This window comes from Phasianus colchicus, chromosome 9, assembly GCF_987193195.1.
Source record: "Phasianus colchicus chromosome 9, bPhaCol1.hap1.1, whole genome shotgun sequence".
NCBI classification, from domain to species: Eukaryota; Metazoa; Chordata; class Aves; order Galliformes; family Phasianidae; genus Phasianus; species Phasianus colchicus.
Window position 1 is genome coordinate 5,738,893 of NC_143444.1, and position 17,813 is coordinate 5,756,705.

The window sequence follows — 17,813 nt, forward strand, 5'->3', positions numbered from 1 at the left end:
ACAAAGGGTGCACTGATAGTATTTCTTCTTCTTTTCCCCTGAGAAACACAGAGCCAGGAAAAAGGCCCACGTAACCACTGCTCACTGAGATGCATAGAGAGATCAAAGCCTCCAGACACTGGTCGTCCACCTCAGCTCCTGAAGGCAGAGTAAGGAGTTTGCAGCGTATAGAAAACATCTGCTCCTTTTTGGTACTTAAAAGTGATAAAATGAAGGAAGAAAAGCCAAGCTAGCATCAGCCACGCAGCAAATACACGTCAGTGTTTTCTAGAAAAGAAAGCACATGCTAAAGGGCTTTTGAGGTTAAGCATGTGTTGCTTAAATTCTGCAAGGTGTAGCATTTGCCAGAGCTTTCTTCACACAAAACCAGCTCTTTTCCAGCACACTCACACTAGGGTTGAAGGATTTAACAGTTTCTAAGAAGGACCCGAGTTACCTGATGGTATGCAGCCTAGCAAAATTAAGATTTGCTTTATGGAATATGTAGCAGAGTCCATAAAATACATCCAAGAGCAGCAGCGTGGTCACAGCATACAGCAGAACAAAGTATCACAAGATCAGAAAAATAATGCTATCACAAGGGACAGTGTCAGAGAATTGCTCCAGTGCTCTGAAGTAGCTTTCCTGGATGAGTGAGCCAGCAAAGGGCTCCCTGCAGGTAACAAGGTCCTCAGATCAGCATGCTCCCCCCCCCATTGCACACTGGTCCCAATACCTGCTGCTCCCAGGGCACACAGGTCCCAGCACCCACTGGTCCCAATTCCTGCTGCTCCCAGGGCACACCAGTCCCAGTACCCACTGGTCCCAGCACCCAGTGATCCCATTGCACACTGGTCCCAATACCTACTGCTCCCAGGGCACACCGTTCCCAGCACCCACTGATCCCATTGCACACCAGTCCCGATACCTGCTGCTCCCAGGGCACACTGGTCCCAGTATCTGCTGCTCCCAGGGCACACCAGTCCCAGCACCCACTGGTCCCAGGGCACACCAGTCCCAGCACCCACTGGTCCCAGCACTCACTGGTCCCATTGCACACCAGTCCCAATACCTGCAGCTCCCAGGGCACACCAGTCCCAGCACCCACTGATCCCACTACCCACTGGTCCCAGTACCCAGTGACCCCATTGCACACTGGTCCCAGTACCTGCTGCTCCCAGCACCCACTGCTCCCAATTCCTGCTGCTCCCAGGCGTACCAGTCCCAGCACCCACTGGTCCCAGCACCAGTGGGGGGGGAGCATAGTGGCAAGGACATTTTTTTTTACTCAGGAAGCTTTTAGTAGGATGGCATCAAGTTTAATCTGAAGAAGGCTGTTATGTGAAAGATGTAGTTACTTCTGCAGGAAGCCTTCAGAAACGTAACCTGGGAGGTAGCACAAGCACTTCTGACAGCGTTAAGATGAAGATACTGTGAACTTAGTAATGATTTCTGGCAGGAATGCTGTTAAGATTGACCTTTATTAAGTATTTATAATATGGGTAAGGATGTGTACATTCTGTTACATACCCAGAGAGGTATCAATCAGAGATCCTGCAGTTCAGACCTCTGAGAAGTATATTTATATTAATTAATTAGGAGCAATCTGCCTCAAAAGCATGACCCATTTCATGCTTTGAGTGGTATTTTATTACAGTGGAGCTGCAAGAAAACTCCATGCTCCATGAACATGCACTTGATATGCAGAAGGCAGACTTCTGCACACTGCTTATTTACACACTTAAGTTCCTGGATTTTTGTTTGAGTAGTTCAAGAAAAGTCTGTTTGTCTTCGTTATTTGGAAAGCTTCCGTCTTTTCCTCTTCCACTGTTTATTGTCTGCATCTTCAGTATCATCAGGAGGCTCTGGTAACACAAAGCCATCAGTCATTTTATAGTAGACTATTGTGGAATCTGTCTCAACTATGGCCAAGGTAATTGACAGCGGGGTGTCAGGGTCGTCGTGGGGGAGAGCAGCTTTCTTCATGATTTCTCTTAACCTAGAAGAGAAAACAGTCAGTTAGAAAGGACCTCATAACAACCTGGCACAGGAAGAAGCTGGGTTTTGTAGGTCTCTATACCGATGACATGAAGCAGAAAACAGTTTTTCCTACTGCAGTTTCTCTAACTTGAGAGGTATTTTACACGCTATTTTATTTTCTTATCTTTAATACCATTCCTGAAAAAACACATGCTAGCCCCCCAAAAACTCCTGCAAAGCTTGGGAGTAATAGAAATTGCACTTGAGCCTTTCAACAGGGCTCCAGCACAACTGCTATTTAAAAAGCTGGAAGGAGATTATCCAGTAAAATCCTGTTTTGTTCTGCAAGTTTGTCTGCATAGAGAAGGTGTAACATCTGCTCTAATACAAATCCAAATTCCTATAATCATTTAGAGGAAAAAAAAATCCCCCCAAAAAACAAAACAACAACAAAACCCACACAGAACCAAGTGACATCTTCCATTTGTAGAGATAAGCCCTCCAATCTCTGTGCTACAGTTCTCTACGAGACTATGGAAGACCCAGGAACTGAAGCCAGGCTTTTCTACCTCCCTGTCTAGACTAGAAGCCACAAGACTAATGATGTTCTTCAGGAGAGTCAGCATAAATAACATCTTCCTTCAAAATTCAAGACAAAGTTATGCAATTTTTCCTGTTCAGTTTAAGAATAATAAGCTACTTATTTTTCAGCTCAGAGCTGAGAACAGCACTGCCCCAGCAAGCACTGCTGCAGCAAGCTTCCTCCTCAGGAACCAGAAAGAGATGCTTTCCCATACGAGCCATGCCTCAAACACTGCAAGGCCTTCTGGCAGTGCACCTAGTGAGGAGCTTCATGCACCTGTGGGTGACAAGGGCTTGGGAAAGGACTGCAGCTGTCCTTTCAGAATGCTGGATGTGCACAGAGCAAGCAGCCGGTGTCACACCTCAACAGCTTCTGTCTGAAGGGAGCTCTGAACAGAAGCCAGTGGTGGGGCCAGGCTGCTGGCAGCAATCCCATCAGGAAAGAACTATCCATTGTTCTCTGGCAGCAGAGGTTAACCTCTCCCTGGCCTGAGAATGAGAAACAGAAAGAAAAATAAAAAGTCAGGAACTGGCACAGCTTGCTTGGAGAAATATTTTGGGACCCCCCAAAACAACAAAGCTGTATTGAGCGTGCCCCGTGCTGTCAGCTAAGAATCCTTTATATTTTCTTTAGCAACTGTTACATTTATCTTCCTACTCTTTTAGGAGGTTGGATGGACAGCCAGGCATTAGATCTACGCTTCTCAGAGAATCACAAAGGTTATAAATGACCACTGAGATCATCTAGTTGAACCTACCCCACCATGCCCACATCCCTCAGTGCCACATCTCCACAGCTCTTGAACACCTGCAGGGACACTGACCCACCATCACTCATCATTTCTTCTTACACCTTCAGGCACAGACACACTTTATCCCCCCACCATTTAGCGCCTAGACTTAAAAATGTGCCTCGATCACAGAAGTGGCCAGGCTCTAACAGCAGATTTCTTTTCTCCATACAGGCAGCACCAAAACAAGAGCTTGTATTCATGCAGACCACAACCAGCACATCTGCAGATTAGTGGGATGCTATCTTTGAAGAGAATAAGCTTTGGAATTCAGGAAGCCTGTATCAGAGGCCTGCATTTCCGCTCCTCCCTGAAGGCATCCAACAAGGATGACAGCCAGCACGCTCACCAAGTTTCTTTGCAGCATCAGACATTTACAAGGAGTCAAGGAAGAACATCTGGCTTTGCCCCATTTCACTGTACTTGCTACCTGCCACAAATAGAAAGGTGAAACATTGAAGGAAATTATATATTTTTAAATCCTTTTGAAGTGCCCAAGAACATGGGGGGAAGAAAAAAAAGCAAGAAGTGATTGATTCTATTATTCCAGGCCATCTGAAATGCAAAGCAATGCATTACTTGGTTCATCACCTCAGCTTGGCTCGTCCACAGGCTCAGCCTGGCTATGAAGGATGGGGACAGACACCCTGTACATGCTGTCTGCTTCAGATTTATGCCAGTGAGTGCCTGGTATAAAGTAAAAAGCATCCAGAGTCCTGGGAGAGCTCACAGAACAGTCAAGCATGTGTGCTGCTGCATACAGGGGGGAGTCTAGGAGTTAAAATACCCTACAGCCACTCCTTTCCCTTCTCTCCCCCTCTCAAGGGAGAAAAGCCTTGAATGTTAAACCAGCAATACTCAGACATTTCCCACACAAAAAGGTGTGTTTTGAACAAAGGCCTCGTGAAAGGAAAAATATGTAAAGCTGGACACCACAGGAAGCACTGGGAAGCTTCAAGTCCCACGAACAGAGTAAGATTAAACATTTTTTCCCAAATAATTATTGTCAGTTGTACATCACACAGTACCTGTTTTGCAGAACAGCTTGAAAACCCATCCCTAATGCTGATGGTGTCTGCATGTTCAGTGCAGTGCATCTGCTCCCACCAAGACAAATCCAAGCAGATGAAGCCCTCAGTTCCCACCTAGGAAGCAACCTCCTGTTCACCTCACATTGCAGAAGATGAAAGGAGTCTAATCTCAAACACATGAAGGAGATGCTATTATAAGAAGTAAACATCTGGCATTTCTAAGGCCCTTTGCTTCAGAAAACCTCGAGGGGATTTCTAGATACCTACAAACCACATTCAGCAATGATTGCTAGTTTTGTACAAAAGAATTAATTGAAAAAGCAGAATTAACTTACTGAACATCAAGCAACGACCACTGCAGTAAGGTAACATCACTGCTAAGGTCACACTGCATCTGCCCTCAGTGCTGCCTTCAAACTACATCACAACAGGGAATTTAGCGTTGTAAATAACAGCTTAAAAGTATGGTGGGTGAACTTCAGCCTTGAGATTTCAACTGATTGTCCAACCAGAACAGAATCATAAAGCAAAGAACGCTGGCAGAAAGTTTTGTGGCCAACACAGGTATTTCAGTGGTCTATCCCATGCTCTGCCTCTGGGAAGCAGAGAAAACACTGAGAGCTCAGAGCTGTTTTATGGAGGTTGCATAGTGCTCCATTGAGCTGAAATGGAACTACTGCCTTCCTTACCATAAAAGCCAAAGGCTTTCAATCTGCCCTTTGTACTGGGATGAATAATTCATTGCAGGCTCGGCCAACCCGAACAGCTCCCTCCCCTCCACGCAAGGCAGTGCTGAGAGTCCATACAAGTTGATACAAGCATTGAAATACAGGGGAAGAAACGTGTGGTGTGGGGCACGGTGCGTAAATGGACGCCACTGTTTCTTGGGATTTCTTTCTTACAGGAATATGGGATGCGAGAAGAAAGTCCTGTTTTTGTAATGGAAAAGAAAATAGAACCAAAGAAAACACTGCGTGCCTCACTCATCAGAGGAACGAGCTGAAACCCCAAGGAATATGAAGCCCTTTTTATTTTCCAGGGAAGCTGAAAAAGAAAACAAGCTGTGCAAAAAGGGAGAAATCAGTTTGGCAAAGTTCTGCGAGGTACACTGGCTGTACAGTTAGTCCAATCAGTGCAGCATGTCTAACTCAGCTGCATAACCCACATCAGTCCCTTTGCAACTACTGATAAAGAGTTTTTAGCTAGAAGCCACTGATGACATTTTTAATGTTTGATGTACTGTAAGAGTAAACTCAATGCTAACAGCTGAACTACTGACAAAACTGAAGCAGATGCCAAACAGGGAGCACATCACACTTCTAGTGCATTTAAAACACAAGCGCTGCTTATAAGCAAAACCCCCTTAGATTAGAGGAAGATCTATTTTGCAAACTGTAGATTTCACTTCCAACCACCAAATTTGTCTCTAAGGATGCTTATCGGCTTTAAAATGAAACATTAACATGTTCCTTTCCTGAAATCAAGTTACCACTGTAATAAAATAGTCCTTTTCCTTTTAGCCCATGCAGTGGAAATGCTAAGTCATGGCTTGAAGCAGAGATTGAGCACCTGGTGGAAGGCAGAGCCAACCCAGGGGAGCTCTGGTGCATGCAATGAACCTGAGTGACCAAAGGGATGGAGCCAGGATCCACCCCTTCCCAGACCTCATTTAAGGGTTGGCAGTGAAGGTGAGGCCATCTCTTGGTGGAGATCTGTGCCTACCTAAGGCCTTCCAAAGGTAAGCAGCTCTTTTTCTTCATTTCTGTATCTGTGGCTGCTGCACTTGGGCTTGTTCTCGTTTGCTGCAGCCAAAGACTTTGCCACCCTGCTATTATCAACCCATGATAGTGTTACAGCCTAAAACAAACTCCACAGTCTTCATAACCAGATGTAACTGACTTCATTCTTCAGTTCCAACACTTCCATATAACTAACAAAAGGGACAGGGACATATCATATAGTCTGGTGGTTCATTGCTTTGCCAATGTCATTTGTCCAGGACAGGCTGTGCCTGTACTAGATCCAGCATCTCATTTCTGCCAGCTCCAAGGCAGGGCTAGCTGTACTTAACTGCTTCAACCCCTCTGAGGAGTCACAATTCTGGGCATAGAGCACAGCACACACAACAGCCCACCCTGCCTTCGAACAAAGGAAATCTTAGAGTAAGTTAAAAAACATTGAACGTTTTGTTGGGTGTTTTCAGGCCACTCCTATTTATCATTTGGGTGTCCTGCTGGTAAATTCCATGTCAGCTTCACTATGGCCTTTTAAGGACACTGTCCTTGGAGTGTCAGCCAAACAGGAATCTTCCCAAGCCACCTGGGAAGGCAGAGCTTGGCAGGGTTTTGCTGAAGTGGCTTTGAGAAGAAAATCACCCCTGCAGCTCCTATCCAGACTTACTGTTTAAGCAGGGAAATGCTGACCTGAACAGTGCCAACTGCTAGCGGCTTGTGCAGCTAGTGCAAACTTTCAAGGCCCAGGAATGAGGACAGACTATTTTCACATTCCCAACCACCTCCAATGGCTTCTGCTTCAACGTTAACTGAACTGCATTTATTTCCTTACAGCAAGTAACACAAAAACTCTGTCACTTCTGGACAGAACAGCGAAGTAAGCAAGCATGGATGCTTTCCTGTCTACAGCTTTGGACATCAAATGAGAAAATATTATTTCAGACAGCATACATATAGCAAGCCTCCTGCTATCAACAGTCACAACACAGCTGCCAGAACAAAGAAGCAGTGACACTATAACTGTGTTTCCAATTTCTTTTTAATGAACTCCCTCTTCACTGAGGCACAGTTTTTGTCCATACCCCTCTGTTTTGTCTCCTGCTCCAGCAAACGAGCTGAGTTGGTGCTGTCCTTTCTCTACAAAGACACACCAGGCCTCTCTGATCAGTGCTGACCTTCTAATGAAATTCCAAGCATGCACACACACACATTTTCAGTAACAGAAATTCCCAAAGCTGTTGTCAGGCAGAAGACAGTGCACGCTTGTATCAAGCACATACAGGCTTTAATGAACTCACCTGGCATTGAAGCCCAACATTTGGCTCACTTTAGTGACAATGTGCTCTCTGCATTTGCTCTATAGCAAAACCTAGTCACAAACTGTACTTTTAATCAATGTGACGCATTCACTCTTTGCTTCTCTAACACACATCCTTCCAGTAACAGATTCCATGCACGCTGGTGCCAGCAGCAGAGCAAACAGCATCACCACAGAACAAACAAGTCCAGAGGCTCCAAGTGAAAAGCCCCAGTGAAACAGTACCAGATAGGACATACACACAGCACATCATCTCCCTGTCATTAAAAACTAATTAGAACATACTTGCTGGCATTGACTCAATTCCTAGGAATCAAAGTTTCCAACCTAAGTGGAAACCTACTACGTTAAACAAACACAGCAACTCAGCACATAGGAGTAGTTTCTCAAAGGCCCCATATAGCAACTTGCTGCTCTGCATATCATCCTGCAAGTCCTGTAAGCAGATTTGCTCTATCACACATATCTATAAAACTAAGCCCACAAGAAATGACCAGTGTTTGCCAATGGAAGACTCTTCAGCAACTAGACAGCACTTGAATCCATCAATATCTGCTGAGTCTTTTTCTTCCCCATCAAAACGAATTGTTTCTGAAGATATGCTCTTAGGAAAGCACACAGCAGAATTAAGATGGAAGTTTGTTTGCTAAAGATTGATTTGTCACTCCTGAAGTCTAAGAAAAGGCAAAAAACATAGCGTATCTAAAACATACTGTGTCAAAATCACAGCTCAAAGGATAGTTGAGCATTAGATTCTCAGTAAGTACGAGGCATTTCCAGTTGAAAGCAGCCAAATTATGCTATCCAACCAAAAAGCTAAACAAATGTAGCACACTAGGCTTATCTTTGAGATTCAGCAATTAAAAAGTTTATTCAGAGAGGCCCAGAGGGATTTATGTTCCTCTTTGGTACTTGAAAGCCCAGTGACTTAAGGTATTGACAGATTTCCCAGACTACAAACATGCAGCACAAGAATGTTCAAAAGATAAGCTGTGAAGGTCTCATATTCTGACCTTGTCTCTCCAACACACGCTTTGATATCCACTATTACCTCCTATAACATAGGCAACTTCTAAACAATCCAAAGCTCAACAGAAGGAGCTGGGTCCTGCAGGAAGCTGCATCCAAGGCTTGCCACTTCCAAGGAGGGAGAAGCAGAGACTGATGCAACTTAGGAAGAGAAAGCAATCTCAACTTTAAATACACATTCCCAGCACTCAAAATAACTCTGCTCACAGATCGAGATACTGCTTTCCTTGTTTCCTCCCACTTCCCCATGGCCAAATTAAACAGCCTCTTGTCTAGTCTTCTTTTTATCCTACGGGCAATGGGGTCCAAAGACTGAGCACAGCCTCACCTCTCATGGCTCACTAATACATCTGCAGGTATTGGTACCATCACTTGGAGATCGCCCTCTTCTCTTTCACGGGCATGTAAACATATGAGCTGCAGTTCTGCTAATCCAACATGCTTCACTTCATGCCAGCTTCTCCCTAAAAAGGTCGATAGTTGATGAGAAGGATCAGGACACAAAACACAAGTTTCATTCATTCAAATATTAGGTTTCAAATTTTATTTAACATCTTTGGTTGTTTCCCTCCCTTTCCTCACAGGGCAATTCCCAGGAGAGACAAATAGCCCATTCACATGCCATGTTTCCTTTCTGAGTGCTCCTATGGAGTATTTATTACACTGGCTCCCCGCCCTCCTTTTCAATTAAGCCAGTTTGGGAGAGTTTGCAGAGCTTTAGAATCATAGAATCCTTAGAGTTGGAAGGGAACTTTAGAGGTTCCCTGGTCCAACTCCCCTGCAGTGAACAGGGACATGCACAGCTCCATCAGGTGCTCAGAGCCTGGTCCAGCCAGGCCTTGAAAGTCTCCAGGGATGGGGCACCCACCTCATCTCAGGGCAACCTGTGCCAGTGCCTCACCACCCTCACTATAAAAGACACTCTTTGTTATCACATAACTCTATTCCACTCTTGTAAGGCTCCAAAAGCTTGTTATAATTATTGCCACTGGGCATCCTTCTTTCCTACAGGAATCTTTGCCCTTTCCAGCCACCAGCATCCTGATCAGGACAGGGCACTTCTGCCCATTGCTAAACTGGACTCAGGGAGATACTATGATTTAGTAGCTTTAATGTTAACATACAGTGTTCTATTGCCACAACAACCACTGAATTTGTAACCTCTCCTTTCTACCTCCCTCCTTCTTCCCCTGCTTCTCTCCTGGCACTGCAGCTGTGGCAGCTGGCCGAGGCAGGCCCTAATCTTTGCAAAGGCTCTGTGCAGGCGCGTGACAGGGATCTGAGGTGCCAAAACACTGTGTTTCTTAGGGAACTATCACTGCGTGAAGTTTCAAAACCACTGCCAAGGACTTTTCTAGGAAAGGCTCAGCCAGTGCACAAGCTTTCATAACACCTGAGTACATGTGAATGCATTTTTGCTACGCCTGTCCGGTCGGTTCATTCAATTACCTTCCAGGAGGTCCAGGTACACCAGGAACGCAGCATAGATCTGAGAGCTGTCGGATATATCAAGGGACATCATTGCTGTGAACTGAATCAGAGTCACAGAATCACAGAATGGCCTGGGTTGGAAGGGACCTTAAGGATGATGAGTCTCCAACCCCCCTGCTGAATGCAGGGCCACCAACCTCCACATTTCACAGCCCAGGCTGCCCAGAGCCCCATCCAACCTGGCCTTGAACACCTCCAGGGATGGACGGGGCATCCACAGCCTCTCTGGGCAGCTGTTCCAGCGCCTCACCACTCTCTCTGTAAAGAACTTCCCCCTGACATCCAACCTCAATCTTCCCTCCCTCAATTTCAAACCATTTCCCCTTGTCCTGCCGTTATCTACCCTTTCAAAGAGTTGATTCCCCTCCTGTTTATAGGCTCCCTTTAGGTACTGGAAGCCAGAAGGCAGCCTTCCTCAGGGGAAGCTGCAGTTACAGCCAAACCCAGAATCTGCACAGCCATCTACTCAGCCTGAAAGCAGCTGGAGGGGCTAACAGGGCACGAAAAACAGGAGCAGTCTGCTAAGAGCATCTCAAGAGCTTCCCCCCCACCCCGCTTTAGAAAAGCGAATGAAATAAATAAGCGACAGAGGAAGACGCGACTATTTCTGGAACAGAGCTGGCGCTGTGGAGAAAGAAGGGCTCTGAATTTCTGCCGCAGTACATCAACACCAGAGGACGGCCAAACCAAACACCTCGTGTCGGCGGCACGGGGAGCTGCGAGCTCCGGCCCTCCGCCTACCGGATTCCCCGCACGGCGGGCAGCCCGCCCCGCCCCCAGCGCACGCCCGGCCGTACCGTGGGATGAGCGGCCATCCAGTCGCCGCTCCCCCCCGCCCGGCCCTTCTCGGCTCCCGAGCCGCCCTCCGCGGGCCCGCGCGGCTCCTCCGCCCGCCCGGCCGCCGGCTCCTCCATGCTTCCCCGGTGCAACGCGGCCGCGCTCCGGGCGGCACGGCACGGCTCTGCCCGCCGCTGTAGTTCCGCCTCCGCGCCGTTCCTTCACGGGTGGATGCCCCGTCCGTCCCTGGAGGTGTTCAAAGCCAGGTCGGATGGGGCCCTGGGCAGCCTGAAATGTGGAGGTTGGTGGCTCTGCCTGTAGTGGGGGCTTGGAGCTTCATCATCCTTGAGGTCCCTTCCAACCCGGGCCATTGTGTGGTTCCGTGAAACAAAAGCAAAAGCAAACAGTGTGCTGTTATACCCCAAGTCCTTCTGCGCAGGGGGTTCTTCTCGCAGCCCGTCCACGTATCTGGGATTGCCCCAACACCTTGCACTTGGCTGTGTTGACCCTCATTAGGTTCACGTTTCTCAAGCCTGTCCCTCTGGATGGCATCCCTTCGTCCTGTTGCACAGACTGCACCGCTCAGCTTGGCACCATCAGCAAGGTCTGCACACAAGGGAGCAGCCGGATGGCAGCACTGCTTAGGGGAAACACCAGGACTGAGCTGGGGATGCTCAGATCAGCACAGGGCCTCGCAAGAAACGCTCAGTTGAATGGGGTGGGTTTGGTCCCTGTGTATGTGGGAGTGAACCATAGAACCATAGAATCACCAAGGTTGGAAAAGGCCTCCAAGATCATCCAGTCCAAGCATCCACCTACCACCAATAGCTCTCACTAAACCACGTCCCTCAACACAGCATCTAAATGTTCCTTGAACGCCTCCAGGGTCAGTGACTTCACTACCTCCCTTGGCAGCCTATTCCAGCACCTGACCACTTTCAGAAAAGCATTATTTCCTAACATCCACAGAATCACACAGAGTGGCCAGGGTTGGAAGGGACCTCAAGGATCATGAATCTCCAAGAGTGGGTCCTGGCTTATGAAATAACACAGGGTGCTGTGGCCCATCTGGAGCGGCCGTGGCTCAGTGTGCTGGGAAGAGCTGGGTGCCAGCCCTGTGTGTCACGCAGCAGCACTGGTCCCCAGTTCCTCCACACTGAGGGGTCCCAGAGCTGCAGCAGCCTGGCTCCTGTGGGACCTCAATCCCTTTGTGCAGATGCCAGTGCTGTTCCTTCTGTGTGGTTAATGAAGCCGAGAGGCACAGTGATGTGTGGCAAACTGAGCGTGAAAGGAAAGCCTCATTAATGTATCGCCCTAGAGGGACAATTAGAAAGATGTCATGAAGGGCAAACAGGAGGAACGCGTCCTCCTTAATTGTTCCGGTGGATGCTTATGGACTGCAGGAGGTTCTCCCATTGCAGCGTCTCTGGAGACCCTTTACAGGAGTTGTGACGGGAGCTCAGGGGACACCTCATCGCTCTCCCGCTGCCTGAAAGGAAGCTGCGGCGATGCGGGGGCCGGCTTCAGCCCGCAGCTAACGGCGGTAGGGTGAGAGGCGATGGCATCCAGCCGTGCCGGGGGAGGCTCAGCTTAGCGACTGCGCTCTTCCTCAACCCCGCAGGTGCGCGGAAGCCACGCGAGGCGTAGCGCGGACCCCTCCCCGCCTCCACCTGCCTGCCCGCCCGCCGCCGGCTCCGCCTTGCAGCCCGTGGGGGCGGGCCGAACCGCGCCGAGCCGAGTCGGGGGAGCCGCGCTGCCCACAGGGCCGGCTGCGGGGCTCCGGGCCGCCGCTGCCCCTCCCCGCGGCCCCGCATTGCCGCCCCGCGCCCATCATGGCTGCGTGCGCAGCGCCCCGCGCCCCCCGTGCCGCTCTCCTCCTCCTCCTCTTGCTCTTGCTGGGCGGCTGCGGGGCCAGCCTGCCCCCCGAGCCGCCGCCGCCGCCGAGCCCCGAGCTGCAGCCGCAGCCCCTGCCGGAGTCGGCTCTGCGGAAGCCCACCGTGCTGCTGGCCATCATCGCCCGCAACGCGGCCAGCGCTTTGCCGCACTTCCTCGGCTGCGTGGAGCGGCTGCGCTACCCCAAGAGCAGGATCGCGCTCTGGTAAGGAGCCGGGGCCGCGCGGTGCTGCGGCGATGGGGATGGAGCGAAGCCGGGCGGCACACGCTCGCTGTGCGCCGCTCCGAAGCCGCAGGACGCGGTGAGGAGGAGCGGTCGGGCGCTGCGCCTCCCGGCTGCTTGCTGAGAAGAGGCGCTGATACGGGCTGTCGGCTGGGGGATGCCTGCCCGCCTGGATCGGGGAGCGCCGCCTGGGAGCGCGGGTGTGCGGAGGGTCGGAGCCGACGGGGGCTGCCTCTGTCTGCGGAGGGGGGAAAAAAAGTCTCTTATCTAGATGTCAATGGTGAGAGCAACGAGACCTGCCCCAAATAGGTGCGTTGGTACGCGTGGAAATGGGGATGTAAGGCCTGACCCGCAGCTTGCTGAGTTCCCACTCCTGGTTGCTGAAAGTATCCCAATGCGTGGGGTATTTGGGGTTATGCTCCCTCCCCACAGCCCCCAGCCACGGATGTGGGTGCAGGGGGTGCGTGCCGTGCCTACCAGTGTGCACATTCACAGGAGTTCTGCTGTTCTGGATCTCATCCCATCAGATTGGCTTTCAGAAAGAGCAAAGAGGCACTGGCACAAGCTGCCCAAGGAGCTGGTGGAGTCACCGTGCCTGTTCAAGAACCATGGAGACATGGCAATGAGGGACGTGGGCAGTGGGCACGGTGGGGTGGGCTGGGGTTGGCCTTGGGGGTCTTAGAGGTCTTCTCCAACCATAATGACTCTGTGTGAGTAAATGCCATCAGGCCTCTGCACACCTGTGTTGGAGCAAGGTGTGCTCGTTCAGTGTTTGTGGGATGCAACAGGAGCTGTAGGTGTGGACCTGTTGGTCAGAGCAGAGCTTGGCATGCTTCTTGCTTTAAAAGTGCAGAATAAAGGTTTGTTTTTTGTTTCTTCAAAGTCCTGCAGAGCACTGATTACCTCTACGACTCTTTCTTAAATGTATTTTTTGCATTATGCTTAATTGACTTGCTGTTTCTGCAGTGTAAAAGTGTTTGTGAGGATTGTTTATGAGATTATGACCCAAGATAACTTAAAAATGTGCCAAAGTTTCCATAACAAGTGGGGTGGTACTCTTAAGAGCACTGTGTGCAGACACAAGGCATGGATAGCCTGGAAAAACTTGTGCTGAAAATGGCAAGCTTTTCAAAACAAGAACGCCTAAATGTCACGGCAGCTGAAAAGGCACTGCAGCCCTGGGGAGCTGCACCAGAGAAGCAGCACCTGCAGAGGTGGCAGTTCCTCAATGGCTTTGGGGACACTGGGACATGAAGAGCCCCCTGAGAGGAGACCCACTGAGAAGAAATGATAAATAAAGTATAACATAGTTTGGAAAAGACCTCTGTGATCACCGGGCTCCATAGCTGAGCTGAATCCCGTGGCTGAATTCCAGGATGTCCCATGTCCCTGTGCTGTGCCTTTGGGCTGAGTGGCAGTGGAGTGGTGGCTGTTGCATTCCTTTGCTGCCACTCGTCTTATACTTAAAAGCTTCTTGAGTAAGTCAGCATTCAGAAGTACCCAAATGTAGATCTTCAGAATGCAGATTAGAAACACGTATCATCTCTTTAACTTCCATATGGGCTCTGTGTTGCTTGAGGGCTTAAATTCAGCAGTGGATTCCTCAGATTTCTGGGGTGGAAGTTTTTGAGTGACAGCAAAGATGGGTCAGGAGATGAGGAATGAGTTTGAAGCAGACATGGAATTTTCTGTGTCAGTACGTGCCAGTCCTCATTAGCCTGCTCCCTAACAAGCTGTACCCCAGGCAGCCTTGTACTCTGTTCTTCCCCTTGGTCCTAATGCTGATTTGTGGTGGTGGTGAGCAGCCTGGGAAGGACTTGCTGGCTGCATACGCCCTAATGAATTGAGCAGGCTGCTTGGTTGGAGGCCAGCTGGCATGCTGCAACCCAGGTCCTTGCAGTTAAATGCTTCCTTCCTTCCCCCTCCAGGAATTGGGAGGCCTGTTGGGAACAGACCCTCGCCTGCAATAACCCTGGCCACCTTTGGGGCTGTTTTTCTTGTTCTGAATGAGTGTAGAGATGGGTTTATTTCTTTGAAAGAAATCCACTCAGTTATAGGCTGTGGATGCTCCATCCCTGGAGGTGTTCAAGGCCAGGTTGGATAGGGCTCTGGGCAACCTGGGCTAGTACCAGGTCTGGAGGTTGGTGGTCCTGCCTGTGACAGGGGGTTGGAACTTGACAATCCTTGGGGCCCCTTCCAGCCCAAGCCATTCTATGATAGATAGGACAATTTTGGCTGGAGTGAGCAGAGTAAAAGTTTATGTATTCAGCAGTTATTGCTGTGGCTTACACTTCCCTTATGCTTAGATGAGGTGTCTGTGCATCAGGGAAAGCTGTCTGTAATTTCACCTTTAAATGCCTGTTAGCAAGGGGCTGTTTGCTGTCTCATCTTTTAGCACCCCGGGGATTAAGGACCTGTGTAAATGAGTTGGCACTGAGAAGCAGGAACTGGGTTACTGTTGAAAGCCTGAGCCTGTCCTGCAGAATGGAGTCTCCTTGTGCTTCAGAAATGGCAATGTGAGCTGGGGAGTGGGGGGAAGGCTGGGTGTTGAGTCACTGGAGATGCTGTTATGCTGCTCCAGGGAGAGAGTGGCTTGGACTCCAAAGAGCAAGTGGTAGCCAAAATTAGAAGCTGATGAGATCAGTGCAGTAATGACAACTTTCATAATTACACATCATTAGTCTACAGCTAGCTCATGGTACCGTATCTAAGTGTCTTCTTATTCTACAACAGTTTACTTTTAAATGTGAGGAATTCCACATGAAGATACTTGCTGGCAAGATGCAGAGACCATTGAAAACCTTGGTGGGCGTTAGGTCTCCCTGGGAAGCATTGGCTTTCAGGTGTGCTGCTTTTGCTTCTGTTGGTGCAACAAGGTCACATCTACCTTCACAACCAGCATCACTTGGTTGGGAGTGCTAAGGCTGCATCCTGCTGGCTCTCATCACAGACTAATGTGGAGTGGGATGGGACCTGCACAGCTTTGGAGCTGTGAGTCCAGTGGCTAACGTGTTGTGCAACATCCTGTGCTGATCTCTCCTCCGAAGGCCTTGTACTGAAGTAACAACATCAGGAGGAAGTTTAGAAGTAAAATACTTTACTTCCTAGCTGGGGAAACTGGGAAGAAAGGCTGGGTAACCTACACGAGAGTTTTGACTTGGTTGGGACCAGAGACAGTATTCCTAATTGACATGTTTTGATTCTTCTTCCTTACTGAGGCCATTTTTACGCTTCAGTGCTGTAAATACGTGTGAGAAATGGAAAATTGTGGAAGGCTAAAGGGATGATCCCATCCCAATATCCACAGTAACTTTGTCCTTTGGGTCTGCCTCGCTCATCCAGGCCTTGGCAAACTTACGGAATGACATCATGAAATCCTCCAGCAGAAGCAGAGGATCATTTATTTGATGGGAAGCTGAAATTACGGCTGTGCCTAACTGAGGTCTGCACAGCAAGGCTTAAACTGCTCTGCTGCAGCTGAACCCCTCACAGCACTGCAGAGAAATGGATGCGAGATGGCAAACGTTTGCTGGGTAGCAGCAGTTTCTCTTTTTCTCTTTGCCTGCTGTGCTCTTAAATTGCCAGATCTGATGATGCCTCTTTTGTTGTGTTGGAGAGCATCATGTCTTGTCTTAGGGTTCACTAGACAGGAGTGTGAATATTGGGGTCTTTCATAATGAGTGCTTGGGGAGTGATCATACCATGAAAATAAGTAAGCACTCTCTGGAACTAGTTAATGTTCTGTGTCGTGGGGCGTGTTTTAAATTGTTTTGTGTAATTCTGTGTGTTCCATATCTTTCAAAATGCAACCATTTATTAGGACTGCTGCCATCTGGGATGGCTTTACCTTGTTGTCCCTTTATCTCCTTCTTAGGGAATGGTCTGCTAGGTGCCTTGTGATGCAGCTTTTTTTACGTAGAGAGGAGATAACAGTATGATACTGTGCTGTTACAAAGAAACAGCGTGGGAGAGAGGGTGTTGTCAAATGTTGTTTCTTCCTAAATCTTTTGGATGCTTTCAGGTGAGAACTAATTTTCAGGATTGATTTGCTATTTATTAAGTACAAAGTAGGGGTGAGAAGACCTCAAAGAATCCTCTAGTCTGTTCCTGCCCAGGATCCCAGGGGACAGAGGGAGCAAATTATGGGGCACAGTATCCTGCCTGGCTGCCTGCAGTGTGCACACTGAGCTGTGGGTTGAAGGGCATTCCTCATCTTTTACATAAAGCACTGCAACACCTGCAGCCGTTTATCTGAGTCCTCTGAGACTGAATGTCTTCATGTTCGGGGTCAGGATGCTGTAAAAATAGAGCAGAAGTACACATGTTGTGCAGAACATGGGGAGCTGCCCATTGCTGGCAGTGCTGTGGGGCATCCCAAAAGGGATGTATGGGCTGTGGGGTAGGGAAAGGGCTGTGATGAGCACAGGGGGCTGCTTGTGTTGGCACCTGGAATGTCCTTCCTTGGGGTGACGGCTCAGGCTTTGTGTTATTCCAACCCATTGGAGTGCATTTAATTTCCTTTATTCTAATGAAGCATAGCTTAGGCTGATGACGTTTTTAGCTTCATCTTCAAAGGTGGATTAGAGCTAATGGGGCCCACATGCATCAAGATTTCAGGCTAGAGGAAGAAATAATAACAGACATAAACAAATGGCTTGACGTCGTATCAGAGACTGAGTAAGGAGGGCTTGCTGTGCTGGTGCAGTTCCTTTGAGAGGGGTGATCATTTATTTGAGACAAACACAAAGCTGGGAAATAAGCCCCTGTTCAGGAGGGACGTTCTGTTTTTTTACATGGTTAATATATCTTCCCCACTTACTAACGGGGAAAACAGGACAAAAAATCAGCATGTTATTTTGGGGGGTTGTAGCATGTTCTGCCAAAGCCATGTTCTTTTCCAGGGTCTCTTCAAATGCTGGCACTGCTGAAGGTGTCAGCTTCGGTGTTACCCCTCTTGTCCCTGTGTTGTGACACGTGGAAATGAAC

At 48.9% G+C, this 17,813-nt stretch overlaps 2 protein-coding genes across 2 annotated transcripts in view; one reads left to right on the plus strand and one right to left on the minus strand.

Moving 5' to 3' along the window:
- Nucleotides 1–1,276: 1,276 nt before the first annotated feature.
- On the minus strand, nucleotides 1,277–11,072 carry TSEN15 (tRNA splicing endonuclease subunit 15). Its single transcript, XM_031595516.2, has 4 exons — nucleotides 10,732–11,072; nucleotides 9,893–9,974; nucleotides 8,772–8,907; nucleotides 1,277–1,978 (listed from the first exon to the last, which is right to left on the minus strand). Exons 1-4 carry the CDS (start codon nucleotides 10,846–10,848, stop codon nucleotides 1,774–1,776), a joined length of 540 nt encoding a protein of 179 aa, XP_031451376.2. The 5' UTR covers nucleotides 10,849–11,072; the 3' UTR covers nucleotides 1,277–1,773.
- Nucleotides 11,073–12,455: 1,383 nt separating this feature from the next.
- The window catches only part of COLGALT2 (collagen beta(1-O)galactosyltransferase 2), a 32,411-nt gene continuing 27,053 nt past the window's right edge, over nucleotides 12,456–17,813 (plus strand). The window contains exon 1 of the mRNA XM_031595519.2: nucleotides 12,456–12,809. Coding sequence (XP_031451379.2) covers nucleotides 12,544–12,809 — 266 coding nt within the window. The 5' untranslated portion in view covers nucleotides 12,456–12,543. The remainder of the gene's footprint in view (nucleotides 12,810–17,813) is intronic.